The sequence below is a fragment of the Piliocolobus tephrosceles genome, chromosome 4, assembly GCF_002776525.5.
Source record: "Piliocolobus tephrosceles isolate RC106 chromosome 4, ASM277652v3, whole genome shotgun sequence".
NCBI classification, from domain to species: Eukaryota; Metazoa; Chordata; class Mammalia; order Primates; family Cercopithecidae; genus Piliocolobus; species Piliocolobus tephrosceles.
Genome location: NC_045437.1, coordinates 92635229 through 92651453, shown reverse-complemented (window position 1 = coordinate 92651453; position 16225 = coordinate 92635229). Strand labels below are relative to the sequence as shown.

Genomic DNA, 16225 nt, shown 5'->3' with positions numbered 1-16225 from the left:
CTTTTGGAGTTGTTCCTCATTTGGGGAAAGGAGGTAGCTGAGCTGTACCCTATCCCTAAATCGACCAGTAATCAGACAAGGACTAAACCCCTGAAGCAGGCATAACTTGGGCATGGCAGCTCCCATCGGCACAGACTAATGCATGGAAAGGGGCTCACGTGTGCACCACCAGCAGCCAACAAGCCCCAATAACTGAGGCAGTAAGTACATTGGCCCTGAAAGGACATTTGAGCAACTCCCCATCACATATGCAGCAACTTCCCTATGAATGAACTGCACACAGATGGAGCAGATATATGTAAATATTGGGTATATGCGAATTATATTTAGTGTATATGCATACCGTGTATGTAAGAATGCACATAAACATGCACACACACATGCATACAGACACACATGACTTAGATAATTTTAGCTTCATTGAAAGCATTTTGGAGCTCAGAAGCCATATATTCATATTCTCATTTTGCAGAGGAAGAAACTGAGGCTCAGAGAGGTTATGTGACTTTTCCAAGTCTCTTTGTGGGTTAGAGATAAACAATCATAACACTGCTACTTGCTTCACCTGAAAATAAAAGTGACACCAAAAGAAAAAATAAAGATATACTTTTAGTAAAGAATTACTGATTCCAAAGATACAGTGATTTAAATGTTAAACTTGAGTTCTCTAAATTATGCCATAAATTCTAATTTGAGATTTTACTTTTACTTTTTCTAAGATCATTTTAAGTTTGGAGCAAATAAAGTTTTCATACAGAATTTAGCCTATCTTGAAAAATAGTATGTTGGTGTTTAACATTCTTTACAAAGCCTTTGTAAACAGTGCCTTTGGTTTTCTGAAAACAGAGGCCTTCTTATATCTACAAAGGTCTCCTTATGTTGATGGAATGGAGTGGGTAGGCAGATCATCTTATTAAACTTTATTTCTGGACAGAAATCAAGCAGAGACAGGAGTGTTTCAAGTGGAAAAATGAAGTGAACACAACGTAAAATAATTTTTAACAATCTTGATTTGAGGGAGAAAATACAACTAATTTTAGGTTTATGCTAGTGGGGTAGGTTTTCCACTGTGCATGGTGGTAAGCAACTTACCTACACAGGTTCCTAGAAAGTGCCCTGTAACTCTTCTACGTCACTGAAGACATTTGTTTTCGTTCACTCACCAGAAAGGAAAAAAATGTCTAGTCATTCTACACCATATTATGCTGTAACTGTGTTGAAACTTAGCTACTTACCCTTTATCTGGATTCTAAAATCTTACTTCTTAAAACCTTCTAGAGAGGCTTTTGTTTCTAAATAGTTACTTTGTGGTTCTCTTTTGAACCATTCCTATATTCTTCAATATCAAGCAGCTATACGATCTAAGATTCCAAGTAGAAGTCTGACTTGTATTGGTTATAGCAGGAGAACCAATTCTGAATTAAATTAATTTACATTAACCATTTAATCAGAAACAAGCAGAGGAACCAAACTAATTTTAAACTGTGGTGCCGCATGGTCATGTGACTTAATCAGTGCTACACTTCTAGCTAACATTATAGTTTTTTTTTCCCTTACATGCTTAAGATGTTATCATAAAATGCTATTTTTTTTTAAAGCAAGCACAATGTAACTCTGACATCCAAATGGGTAACATCTCTTTGAACAGTAGTGGCTTTGAGAACCTGTAAGTTAATTCTTATAACACTGCCACTGCTTAGAAGTTTTAGAAATTCTTTTTAAAAATTCTAGCCTAGTAAAGGACCAGGCTCTACTGGAGTTTCAAAAATAACTGAAAGGATGACTGTCTTTGAGAGCTTAAAGCAATGCATACATTCTAAGCACATTCTGAAAAAAAAAAATCTCTTCTCAAGATAGACACAATATTTCGTACAAGCTGAAAATTTATTCTGAGCCAAATATGATGAAGATATCCATAGGGTCAAGGTTGTCAAAAACATGGGTAACAAACGAAAGAAATGAGACTGGACTATATTTGCTGAATTCTTTTTAATTTTAAAAAGAATTTCAAGAAGCTGAGCATGATGGCATGTGCTTAATTCCAGTTACTTGGGAGGCTGAGGTAGAAGGATCCCTTGAGCTCAGGAGTTGGGGGCCAGCTTGGTCGACATTGTGAAATCCCATCTCCATTTTTTTATTTTTTTAAATTTTTATGTATTTATTTATTTATTTTGAGACAGGGTCTCACTCTGTCCCCAGGCTGGAGTGCAGTGGTATGATCTCTGGCTCAAGTGATCCTCCCACCTCAGTCTACCTAGCAGCTGGAACTACTGGTGTGCATCACCACACTTGGCTAATTTTCATATTTTTACTAGAGATGGGGTTTCACCATGTTGCCCAGGCTGGTCTTGAACTCTTGATCGCAAGTGATCCTCCCACCTCAGCCTCCCAAAGTGCTGGGACTGCAGGTATGAGTCACCATGGCCAGCCCCATCTCTATTTAAAACAAAAAACAAACAAACAAAAAGGTAAAAAGAATTGCAAGGGAATTATAAGGAGAGTACCCAGCACAGCTTCATGTATTCCAAGGGACGGATAGGGGGAAGCCAATAAAGGTCCTTGAGTTGAATAGCTAGATTTAGCTTTGTAATTACTTTATAATTACATCTTGTATGGCAAATTAATTTCATCTTGTTAGTGAAACTGATTTTTTCGCTTACTTAGATCATCCATAAAACCATTCACTCACTGAATAAACGTTTAGTGAGCACCTACCACACATCAAGTACCAAGGATATAAAAATGAAATGATAAAAAAACTCACAGTCAACTGAGACAAGATAGACATGACTGCAAACAGTTATAATATAGCATAATAAGCACTGAAATAAAGGTGTCCAAAGCCACCACAGAACAGAGGAGAGAAAGTTAACTGTCTGGGGGGGATTAGGGAAGGCTTCACAGAAAGTGTAATGATTTAAAAGGTAAGTGTGAATTCGCTATGCTGATATGACAGGGGCTGTGTAGAGGGGCACTACAGTTAAGAATACAGCATATACAGAGGACGGGGTGTGAGAAGAAAGGAAAACATTCATTTTCAGTTTCAAGATGGAAAGCTAAGCTCACACTGTGATCTCCCCTCCCTGCCAAATCACAGAGATGATGAAATAAAGGGGGGAGGAGGGAGAGAAGAAAGAAGGAGAGAGGGAGGGGGGAAAGGAATAAGGGAGGAAGAAAGGAAAGAAAGAAGGGGGAGAGAGGATAGATGCATTGTCTCATGCCTGTAATCCCAGCACTTTGGGAGGCTGAGGTAGGTGGATAACTTGAGGTCAGGAGTTTGAGACCAGCCTGGCCAATATGATGAAACTCCATCTCTACTAAAAATACAGAAATTACCCAGGCATGGTGGTTCATACCTATAATTGCAGTTACTTAGGAGGCTGAGGCAGGAGAATCACTTGAACCTGAGAGGTGGAGGTTGCAGTGAGCTAAGATCATGCCACCGCACTCCAGTTTGGGCGACAGAGTGACACTCTGTCTCAAAAAAAAAAAAAGAAAATGGGGGGGAGGGGAAGAACAGAGGGAAGGAGGGAAGAGGGGAGGAAAGAAGGAAGGGAGGGAAGGAGAAAGAGAGAGAGGGAAGCAGGAAGGACTGAATAGACAGCAACATTCAAAAACTAGAGGGGAAACCTCATCAGCTCAGAAACTAGCAGTGCCTGAGAGAATGAAGGCAGGCAGCACAGGACAAAAGAGGCCTCCTGAAGCTCCGAGTACAGGTTCACACTGCAGTCACATCCATAGGGCTCTCTGCTCAACAATGCAGGGAGCAAGACGGAGGAGGAGGCCCAAAGGCAAATGACTGGGGATGAGTGGGAGAACCCCCATGGAAGCAGCCAAGCCTGTTGATCCTGGGTGTTTTCCTACTTACACCCCCATCCCCAGACAGCACTTGGGCAGAGAAAGAGGAAGGCATCAATCCAACAAGGAAAGTCAACTGCAAAGGTAGGCAAATTAAGAATTACCCAATGTTTAAGAAGCATCCATACCATAAAATAAAATCTCATCAAGCAGAATGACTTACAATGCTGTCTTAAAACCAAACTTAATAGACAAATCAAAATCAAATTATTAAGTATCATTAATTACCCTGAGAGTTTTTTTAAGCAAAAGTTTGCATCCTTAAGACTGGAACAAGAAATTATGAAAGAGCCATTACAGATCTTGTATGGAAAGCTTTTGAAACAAAAAATGTAATAAGGCAGAATAGCAGAACAGACCCAGCAGAACTAACGTGTGAACCAGAAGAAAAGGCCAAGGAAATCTACCATAATGCAACACAAAGAAATAAAGCAATAAGAAATATAAAAGAAAGATAAAAGAAACAGAGAAGAGATCCAGAAATTTCAACATCAGTCTAACAAGAGTCCCAAAAGAAGAGAATAGAGAAAATGGAGGGATGGTAATATCTGAAGTCACAAAGACTTTCCTAGACCTAAATAAAAACATAAAGTTTTTCAAGCAGTTCAGTGTGACTGTTACAAAAGACAGGGAATTGTGCCTTGCAAGATTCTAGAAACAGTCAGAGGCTACATCATGAAGGATCTTGTATTTCAGGTAACAATTTTATAAGCAAAAGTTATTGAAATGAGATACAAATACTGAACTGAAATAAGGGTATCGGTGCCCATAATTTAAAGAAAAGGTATAATCCCTGGCTCTAGCCAATTAAAGGGCTTAGAAGTAAAGACACCTAAAGTCATGAGCATCTAAGAGTCCAGACCTTGGTTTCTAAATATCATTGCCCCCTAGAAGGAACCAGAATTCCCTAAAGAAATGGCTGATTCTAGGACTGGGAGAGGCGAAGTCTGAGAGTTGAATATCTTGTGCCAGAAAATAAGGAAGGGGCTAAAAACTGGTTAGAGGTAGCTTGAAATGACTACCTCTAGGCAAATATGGAACAATGCGAGCATCTGAAAGAATAATCAGAACAGATTATAAAATACTGAATTTAAAATACAAATCTGTGAATCATGGTAATTCTAAGAGAAAAATTTGGGAGCACAGAAAAAGGAAAGCTCCATTTACAGAAGAGTATCAGTGTAGGAGGAATGATAGAAACATCACTATTTTCCAAGCACATTTATCATAAATAAAGGAATTATGAAACTAAAGGGCCTGGGTTCATTAAAAATGTTAACGTTACAAAAGACACGGTCCCTCCCCGCCAAAATCCATTGGGAGTACTGCTCCAAATTAAAAGAGATTAGAAGGCAGATGTGGTAATGCATGCCGATAATCCTAGCTACTTGGGAGTCTGCGGCAGGGGAATTGCTTAAGCCGGAGTTCCAGACCAGCCTAGGCAACATAGCAAGATCTTGTCTCTAAAAAAAAAAAGAAAGAAAGAAAGAAAAAAAAGAGAATAGAGACATGTAACAACTAAATGCAATGTGTAATTTTTAACTGCATCCTGGATTGGTTAAACAACAACAACAATAAACCCTAGCTCTAACGCACATTATAAAGAAACAACTGGGGAAATGTAAATATGGATTATATCTTAAATAATAGTAAAAATATAATAGTATGTTAGATTTCTTGATTGATGATGAGATAATATATGCTAAAGTAAATACGAATAAAGAAATCTCATAACGTTTACAATTTACTCTCAAATAGTTCAGCCAAAAATTGTGTGTGTGTGTGTGTGTTTGAGTGTGCGTGCGCTTGCTTATAAAATCTAGGGTTCAATGTCTCATTCTTGTCAACTTTCTTAGGTTTGAAATTTTGCAAAATAAGAGGCAAAGAAGAAAGTTCCTAAAGAATCCCAAGCATTGAGCGCCATGATCTCACTTGTATTCTAGGATGACTATTCTGAGAGAATTTATTTCAGAAAGAGACAAACCAGGAATAGCACACCAGAGGCCAATTTACCATGAAGCTGATGAAGCTCAAGCTTCAAGGCTCTTTTCTTATGGATCCTTTCCAAGCCCCAGGAAGAACCTAAGCAATATATCTTCACATGGTCATATTCTTTTGTAAAATTTGCAAAATAAGATATTTAGTCAAGACTACTGTCTCTTTCCACTCCAGATCACTTCATCTTGTATCAGGCAGCTCTGGAATAACTATGGGCATTTTGGGGATGCTGCTAAGGGGAATTTAACTTTAGGCTTAGTTAGCTATTTGTGATTTATAGTCACGTCCATGTATAGTTGAGTGATAACTATCCTAATACATGTATGACTTTCAGAAATGTTTCTGCCACCCACAGGGCACACTTACTTGGTATTATGACAAGAATCCTGAGCTGAAATAGGAATACAACACAAACTCTGGTGCCCAGGACCAGAAAGATGTGGAAAGAGAAGAAATATGCAGAAAGAAAAACTGATTATCATTCTCTTCTCTACATAGAAAATATCACAAAGTGGTTGTATTAGTCCGTTCTCATGCTGCTAGTAAAGACATACTGGAGACTGGGTAATTTATAAAGAAAAGGAGGTTTAACGGACTCATAGTTCCACATGGCTAGGGAGGTCTCACGATCATGGTGGAAGGTGAAGGAGGAGCAAAGTCACATCTTACATGGCAGCAGGCAAAAGAGCATGAGCAGAACTGCCCTTTTATAAAACCATCAGATCTCACAAGACTTATTAACTATCACAAGAACAGCACGGGAAAAACCTGCTCCCATGATTCAACTACCTCCCACCAGGTCCCTCCCATGACACATAGGGATTATGACAATTCAGTGTGAGATTTGTGTGGGGACACAGCCATAACCTATCAGTGGTTATCATATGAAGAGATGACCAAAGACTATGGTCACCCAAAAAATATAAGAAAAGTTGAAGAAGTATCAGGCTGTTAAAAAGTTGTGTTGCCAGATGTGATGGCTCATGCCTGTAACCCCAGCACTTTGGGAGGCTGAGGGGGGCAGATGGCTTGAGCCTAGGAGACGGAGACTAGCCTGAGCAACATGGCAGAAATCTGTCACTACAAAAAAATCGGCCAGGTATGGTGGCATGTGCCTATAGTCCCTGCTACTCAGGAGGCTGAGGTGAGGGGATCATTCGAGCTCAGGAGGCCGAGGCTGCAGTGAGCTACGATCATGCCACTGTACTCCAGCCTGGGCAACAGAGCGAGACCCTATCTCAAAAATATATACATGTATTTAAAAATGTTTATCGTATTTAACAGCTTTTTTAGTTGTAATTTGCTGTGCTTTCACTTATCATTCTAAATATTTACTTTTGTACATATATGTATCTGTTATTTTGTGGGGTTTTTTCCTTACAAAGGACCTCCCAAATTGTATAAGTTTGAGGCCCTACAAAATCTGAAACCATCCCTTAAAGAGACCAAAAAGAAGGCCACCATGACAAATAATTAAATGACTAGAATGTGAAATCCAACGGAGATGAAAAGAAAGTAATGAGTTTGAGATTTATTTAAAATATAAAAGCAAAAGGGGTTCTTAATCAACTGGATATGGGGAATTGGGCTGGGTCTAGGATGATTCTTGTTTGGGTGAATGGATAGGATTGGCACCATTCTCCAAGACAGGGAATTTGGCCAGAGGAAAATGATGTCTATGGAGATACGTGTCAGGCGTGAGACTAAAGCCAGAGAGACAGACTGAACAGTCATCAGTGTTTATATAGGAGAAGCCAGGGTAACAGATTAGCAGGTTAATGGTTTGGTTGAAGAGTAAGAACAGGTGAAGTCAAAGGATGGAACCCTGAGAAGCAATTCCACGATATGTTGGTGCCGCTGTGTGTGTGGGAGATGGGAGAAAGGTAAAGGAGACAGAGAGTTAGAAGAACCAGGAAAGAAACAGTAGCTTTATTAAATGGAGGGAGAAGTATGTTTCAATAATTTCAATAAGAGATAACTATTATTATCTCTTATCTCTTCAATAAGAGATAATTGTTATTAAAGTGTATTAAATTTGGCTAACAAGGATATAAATGGTGTCTTAGTTCATTTTGTGCTGCTAAAATGGAACACCACAGACTGGGTAATTTCTAAAAAAAAAAAATTTATTTCTCACAGTTCTGGAGGCTGAGATGTCCAACATCAAGGTGCCAGCATCTGGTGAGGCCTTCCTGCAGCATCGTCCCATGGTGGAAGGCAGAAGTACAAGAGAGCTCACAAGACAGAGGGCAGAAGGGGGCCAAACTCATCCTTTTATCAGGAGCCCACTCCCGTGATAATGAACCCACTCTAGAGATAATAGCATCAATCCATTTACGAGGGCAGAGATCTCTTGCCCTAATTACCTCCTAAAGTCCCACTGCCCAACACTGTGTCCATCACATGAACTTGGGGGAACACATTCAGACCACAGCAACTGGAGACCCTGAGTGAGAACAAACTTGGTGCACTTGTGAAAGTCAAAGTCAGACTGTAGTGGACTGAAGAATGAATAGGAAATGGACTCGGGAAGTGTGGATACCTCTTTTATGAATCATGACCAGAAATAAAAAGAAAGATAAGGAAATAGAGAGGATATGAGGTCATGGGTGGGTCATGCCTGCCTTATTTGTATCTACTCATGCTAAATATATACCCGCCCTCTGACCCAACAATCCCACTCCTGGGTAACCACCTAAGCATCCTCAAAAGAATAGATAAATACATTATGGCATATTCATACAATGGAATAATATACAGTAATAAAAAGAACGAACTACAGATAAACACAACATGGACAAATCTCAAAAGTATTATGCCAACTGAAATTAGCCTGACCTAAGACACCACCACATACGGTATAATTTCATTGGTATCAAGTTCAGAAATAGGTAAAACTAATCTATGTTGTTAGAAGTCAGAATAGCAGTTACCTCTGAGGAAGAGAGTTATTAACTGAGAAGGGCATGAGGGAGCGTTCTCAAGTGCTGCAAATGTTCCATGCCTTGATCTGTGTGGGTTGCGCGGCTGTATACATAGGTAAAAATGCATTTAGCTGCACTCTAAGATGACCAAATTTTATGTCCTTTACTTTGCAATTTCTCAATTTAAAAGTTTTTAGAATAATGTGTAAAAGTAAAAATTTTAAAATAGCTTCACTAAGGAAATTCCACTAAGAAGATCTGTAAAATACCACCAAATCAAACTGAATCCTGAGTTGGCCCGAAGGTATCTGACAATAATATGCACAGCAGTAATGGCTGAAGTAGCCCAAACCCAGTGAATCTACCAGTCATGGAATAAGCAATCCTTTCTCTTAGGCAGCACTGTCAGTGTTTCCAGCTCACTCATTATTATCTACCTAAAAATCCTGCTCCCAAGTCCACATTTTCATGTGAACAATCTATCCTTCCCAATTGGGTAGACCTTCAGACCATCAAAAAGAGTTTTCTAGGGCTCAGCATCAGCCTAATACCTCTCATATGTCAAAATAACACAATTGCTGACTTCCATCACTACTGTAGAAGAGCCATTTAGAAGACGGATTTGCACCCAGTGGAATCACAGCAGTTCATAATCCTCTCCTTTGTTGCCTTTTTATCGTATCAAATGATGAAGTGATAGCAGCTGGCATTGAACCAAAGTCACTTTGGTTTTCAAAAACAAACCCTATTATTCATTAATAAAGTTAGCACTATTTAAAATATACAATATCTGCATGCTCACTATAAAAGAGAATATTAAATACTTACCATTTTGTCTGGTACCAACAGCAGCAATAATTACTGGAACTGAATTTAATGCTCTTTTTATCACTGGAATATAATTATCCTTTACTTCATGGAATGAAAACTTGTCATTAACGTTGTATTTGATCACAATGATGTCAGCGCCCCCAATCAGATTTCGAGAAGTGTACCAATCACTGTCAAATATGTCCTAAACCAAAATGCAAATAGCAATCTTTAGTCTACTTATCTTCCAATCAATGCTGAAATAATTTATGACATTAATTTTTGGAATTCATAAAAAATTATTTTAAAATAAGTAACTACATAAAATTAAAAGTGTTGCAGTCTGCCAACCTTCTTTTTAAAAATGTTTACTTACTCGTGTAGCCTGCACACTTATGTAATGGTTAAACAGGAGAACCTGAGAATTCTTGAGAGTCAGATGAAATAAGCAACCTCTTTTACTATTTGCACTTAAAAATAAGCCCTTTGTTTTAAAATTACACTACATTTTTATCACCTCATAAATTCAAAAGTATAACATTATGGCATTAGATGGAAGAGCAACAGTATGAGTAACGAAGCCTCAAAGGTTTTCCTGTGACCCAGTTAGACAAGGCAGGATTTTCAGTATTTTGAACTGCAATACATTTTAAATTCTGTGAAGTTCTGTATACTTTATTCGTATTTTCAAAATTCATCTATACTTTTCAACTTCATCCATCCTTTGGACAGTACTGTATACATAGAGTATGAATGTCCGGTGAGAGAGAAATTCCTTTATAAAAAAGAAATACTGTGTATTACAAGGTGTTCACATGCTAAGGAATATATTTTCAATTCATGTATTTTGCTTACATAAATTAAAAATTCAGGATAAACCCTTCTAGTTCTGAAATATTTACTTTTGTGCTACAGCTAATAACATTTATATTTATTTAGAACTGGGGCCATAAGTAATTTACTACAAACACTATTCCTTAAAAATGTAATGTTTTGATTTTTTTTTTCTTTTTTTTTTTTGAGACAGGGTCTTACACTCTGTTGCCCAGGATGGAGTTCAATGACGTGATCTTGGCTCACTGCAGCCTCCGCCTCCCAGGTTCAAGCAATTCCTGTGCCTCAGCCTCCCGAGTAGCTGGGACTACAGGTGTGCACCACTATTCCAGCTAATTTTTTGTACTTTAGCAGAGATGGGGTTTCAACCATGATGCTCAGGCTGGTCTCGAACTTCTGAGCTCAGGCAATCTGCCCACTTTGATCTCCCAAAGTGGTAGGATTACAGGCATGAGCCACCACGCCTGGCCTGGGTTGGTATTTTAAATATAATTTTTCAAAGTTTTTGTATGAATAGTGATGTAAGGAAAATATCTTTAGGTATCTTAATTCCACTACCAAATAAGTACAAGTAGTTTTCTTCTCACATTCTAGTTAACTATTAATCATTTGTCCTTTTATGTGGCCTTTGGTACATACTTCTAGGATGTAATAAAGCTAGATTAAGAAAATAGCTAGGTGTGACTAACAGGTCCAAAATCTGTTGAGCTCAGAAAGTTCAAACTTTGAAATAATGAATCTAAAACAGGGTTAACAGTGTTTGAATCAGCCAACCAAGGTCTACATGACAGAGCTTTTATCCTACAATGGAACATTCTGGAGGAGTATCACACAGCAATGCCCTTCTGCAGAGAAAGCTTCTTCTCATCAGTGCCTCCCCCAGTTCCCCATACCCTCCCAGCCACTCATTTCCCACAAGTACACTCAGAGTAACAAGAACTGCAGAATTTTTTGTCATGAATACCCTATCAAAACTGGGATGCGTACAGTATTTTTGAAGGAAGGTAAAAGAACCAAAAAAAAAAAAAAAGGCAAACTATGGACTATAAACAACAAAGGCAAGGCTTGAACTTGGTAGAGGGTGTAAGGGGGGAGAAGGGAAGTGGGACACAGTGCAAGAAAATGGGAAAGCTTCCCAGCAGAACTCTCAAACTGCCAAATCCCAAACCACACAGCCTATTCAGTTCCAAATGCCTCTGTTATAGCGTTGAAGTTCAACGTATACAAGTATAACAGAGTGCGTAAGTATAACAACGAAGACAAACGAGAAAAAAAGCTAAACAAAAGTGGGGCCAATATTAAGCAGCCATTTAACTCTGAGAGAATAAATCAAAAGTAGCTGCTTTTCGAATTCCAAATAGTTCAGAATTCCAGAGTTACTGGAGAAGTATCCGGGGAAGAGGAGGATCTTTAAGGGAAAACGTTATGAAAAAATGGGTCCGGGCACCTTTAACTCTGTGGGATTGAGGATGTGAAGACTATAAATACTTTTATTTGTAATCCAAAGCAGAGCTTCAAACCCTGCAAAGAAAACTGTAAATCTATTGAACTACCTCACTGCTTTTTGTGGAATATTTTTAACAAATAGTAAAAGATATAGAAACATGAAATGAAATAATGTACCACACCAAAAAAATGGATGGGAAAGAGAGAAAGACACACTAAATAATGTGCTACGTCTAATGAATCTGCAGCACATTTGTTTTAAAAGTTCCAAGTATTTAAGGCAAGGATCCAGGGCAAGGCTAAGGATCTATAGACGAGAATTAGGGAAGAGAAACACAGATATCTCATTTAAACTTCAAGGCAACAACACATCTCTTCTCAAACTATGTCAAAGAGAAAATACTCCAAAGATTTCTAGAATTATGAAGGAAATCAAATTCTCCCACCCCTTGTAAATCAGTTCCAGGATTTCCTCTAGTGGGTTATGCAACACAAGGCTTGGAGCCATATTTGGAGAATTGAACTCATCTTTAAAAAAAAAATCCAAATTTCTACAGTGAAACTATTTTATTTTACTTGAATGTGGGGCTGCATGTATGAAGAATGAACATCGCTGCCCCAGTGTACTGGTACTGTAGGTGTACACATCTTGAATGACCTGTGAAAATCTTACTTTTGCTTAGTATTAATACAAGTGATACATAACTATACTAAAGTTATAACAAACACTTTATTCTTATATTAGCTACCACTTATAGAGCAGCTACTAAATGTCAGCCTCTATACTTAGAACTTGATGCGTGCTAGTTTCTCATTCACTTCTCAGCACAGCTCTAGGAGGCAGATTATTTTATAGATAGGGAAATAAAGCTGAGAAGGTAAGTGATTTAACAAGGACACGCAGAGCTGAAATGGCAATGTGAGAATCTGAAATCAGATCCTTTTGATATCAAAGGCCATGCTTTACCTGCTCTGCCATATGTAATATTCTGATTCCGTAATATGTCAAGTAACAGTTGATTAATGCAATCAGCTTTAGTATCTCTGATGGGCTTTACTTACCACCAAGTGAAGAAAAGCACCTTATAAAGAGCAACTCTAGAAATGGAATCTCATATCTGAAGATCATTATAACCCAGCAAATTGTACCGGGTTACAAACTTGGGGCCTTAAATAGGGCCAGAGTCTAACCAAACAAAAAGTGATTAGCAAAATAAACCATAACAACCAGCATATGGGAAAAATCCGTACTATAGAGGCTTATTTTCTCCATTTGGAAGATTTCATTTTACTAGACAAAGTGTATGGGATCACAAGCATTGCTGTTTGTGAAATTAACAATATAAACAGGAAAGTGTTAACAGCTCAAATTAAATACAGGGAAAGCAATCCTAACATCCTAATGCAGCTAATTTTATTTTTCCTACGTTTACTCTATTCACCAAACATTTGTTCAACTGCATGTTGAACCGTTATGTTTTTAGGCTGTAAGATCTTTCACCACGAAAGAGTCCAAGTAAAAGAAGTGTTTCATTTGCCTGCATAGACTCTGGTCAGTAAGCTCTCCATCAATACTTCTTATGAACAGCGTCATCACTATCATAACTAGGGTTTTAATAGCATCTCTTAATTGAAAAGGCCTGTTTTTTATTTTACCAAATTAACATAACTTTCTTCTTTAACTGAAAACTTACACAAGCAAGTGATCTTTTCTTTCTGTTACATGGAATTTTGCATAAAAAATTTTTCCAAGTACACTCTACACATTTTTTAGAAAGGCATGATAGTTTCCTATAGCCCTGATTCAGTTTTTTAATATTGCTGTTTAAATGTGAAATCTCACACAATGACAATTCGTATTTTTTCAGGCACTAAACTTTCTTCTGTTACTAAATGTAAACTTAGCTGAAACATACGTAACTCCAATATCAGTAAAGAATCAGAGATTTTCAAATAAGACTAAAGGAAAACATTCAAACATAATGTTATTGTATACTGAAAATACTTGTATGTGTCAGAAAGTAAATTCCTTTCTCCCTTAATCAAACACTCAAGAATCGGGCTACAATTTATCCACTTCACTACAATTTTGTTCCATTATTACAAATTTTAATTTTTAAAAAGTTTTCCAAGCAACATTAGTAATATTATCTCTGATTTATGAGTCACTAAGACAAATGGCTAATACATAAAGAGTATTTGCATTATTAAAATTAAAAGTTTTCAGAGATCAATAGTGCTATAAATGAGTCATTTAAAATTAACTCCCAGTCCCTGTCTTTTCCTCCGCTTTCCAGAGGAACTATTTCTGAACTGTCCCAGTGAAAAGTATTTTTGCCTGTGCTGAGCTTTGAGAAGGCTGTATTTTTAGAACACCAATATTACACTATCACCAATAGGGTAGGCATAAAAAAACACTGCTTTCTGCTGGTGAAACTTAGTGACCCCGTCCCTTGGAGTTGGCACATTCAACTGTCAGCTGCCTACCAAGGGACAACCCACAGTTGTGAAGTGTACCAGTAAGTGCTCCACATTCCCACTGGGGCCTTCTATCTTCCTAAGAGTGTTCTCTGACGGGGCTGTCCCCTGCCCAGTGAAACAAAGGACCAAAGATTTTCTCAAAAATGTTTAAAAATTTGACCCATGTAACGCGGACACTCCACACTCACGGAAGTGGGCAGAAGGGGGAGGGGGAAAAAAAGGAAAGAAAAGCTTCTTCAGCCTCGGCGTGGAGCAGCTGCTGTTCCTTACCCAGACGGGACAGTCGTGGACCACCAGCTTGACATTCCCAAACGCACTGGCCTGATACTCGGTGAACACCGGACGCGCGACCGTGCTGGCCGCATTCAGCAACAAGCTGCTCTCGTCCCCCGAGACCAGAGGGCTTCTCCCCAGGTAAGTGCGGATGAGCCCCGACGGCCGGTTGTCCTGGTGGAACGCGTCCCCCTCGTTCCCCAGCGCCACGATGTGGATGGACCTGCACGGACAGAGAGGGGCGAGGGGAGAAGGGAAGCACGGTCAGCGCGCGGGTCTCTCCTCGGAACAGGAAGTGCGGGGGACAGCGCGCGGCGAGGATGGGCACCAGCCCCCGTCCCTGGGGAGCACGGCACGCGCTGGAGAGAGACAATGGCAGGACGGCGGCGGTACGTACATGATCTCAAATCCAAGGGCAGGGCGGTGACTCGGAGAAAAGCAGCGGCTTACGGCCTCGCGGGGCCCCCGGGCGGCGAGTTCACCCGCAATCCGCTCATCCCCGGCCGCGTCCCTCTCTTGCGCCTCCACCGCGGCGGGGCCGACGCAGAGCGGGGCCGGGGCCGCGCCAGCCAGCGAGCGAGCCGGACACCAGGGCGGGCTAGCGGGCGGGGGGCAAACTGCTGCTACTCAGGGACTGCCCGGGAACATCGCCGGGCGCGGGACCGCAGCGCAGCTCCGAGTGGACGCAGCTGACCGCAGTCCCCTCTCCGCCGCGCCTCCTCGGCTGGCAGCTATCGCCTCCTGCTGCTGCTGCCGCTGCTCCTCCTCCTCCCCTAGGCAGAGAAGGGGGGTCGGGGAGATCGGGGCCTCCGCCCCCTCGGCGGACCGGGCTCAGCACGTGCTGGCCCCGGGAGTCAGGCGGACACGGGGAACGCGCTCCCCGCCGAGGCCCCGGAGCTCCCGTGGCGGCGGCCGGACACAAAGGAGTGGCCCGCGCGGGGCGCCGCGGAATATAAATTAATAAATACAACGCCCCAGCCCGAGAGCTCCCAACCGCCAATCCGCCTGCAGCAAGTTTGTTCAACTCGCAAGGCCGTAACCAGAGCCAGGAAAGGGGGGTGGGGCGATGGGGCCCCCGCTCACTCCGGACTGGAAAAAGGAGGTTAGGGAAGCTAGGGATTCCAGCACGAGTGCCGCCCCAGCAACCGGATTTCCCCCCCTCTTGGCTTTGACCGAAAGTGCTTTACCACGACTGCCGCTTTGTCATTTGTCAACATGCACTACAGCTGTTTTCTAAAATCATACTTGTGAGAAAAAATAAAGGCAACATTCATGCCGCTGCAGAAAGGGTTCTTTGTTCACACACCAATTAATTTGCTAATATCGCCTTGGGGGGATTATTTACTATTTCGAGCTATATTTAGCGTATTTTAGCGAAAACTTCAGGATTTTAAATGCTGGGATTTTTAGTGTGATCGTTTTCAAAGGAAGTTATGTATGGGGGTTTAATGTGTTGGTGAGTTAAATGCCAGTTTACTTGGAGATTTTTCTGTACACATTATGGACACATATTTAATAATAGCTCCGCAGACCAACTGAAAACATAATCATGTAAATGCAAAGATACTTTAGATTCTTTCATAATAATGCACTGAAGTAAA

The 16225-nt window shown here is 40.2% G+C and overlaps 1 protein-coding gene across 1 annotated transcript in view; it reads right to left on the bottom strand.

Annotated features, from left to right (window-relative positions):
- Positions 1-15650, bottom strand: part of RHOBTB3 (Rho related BTB domain containing 3) — a 61209-nt gene extending 45559 nt beyond the window's left edge. The window contains exons 1-3 of the mRNA XM_023212184.3: positions 15022-15650; positions 14622-14847; positions 9609-9795 (exon numbers count right to left, since the gene is read on the bottom strand). Coding sequence (XP_023067952.1) covers positions 9609-9795; positions 14622-14847; positions 15022-15023 — 415 coding nt within the window. The 5' untranslated portion in view covers positions 15024-15650. The remainder of the gene's footprint in view (positions 1-9608; positions 9796-14621; positions 14848-15021) is intronic.
- Positions 15651-16225: the final 575 nt, after the last annotated feature.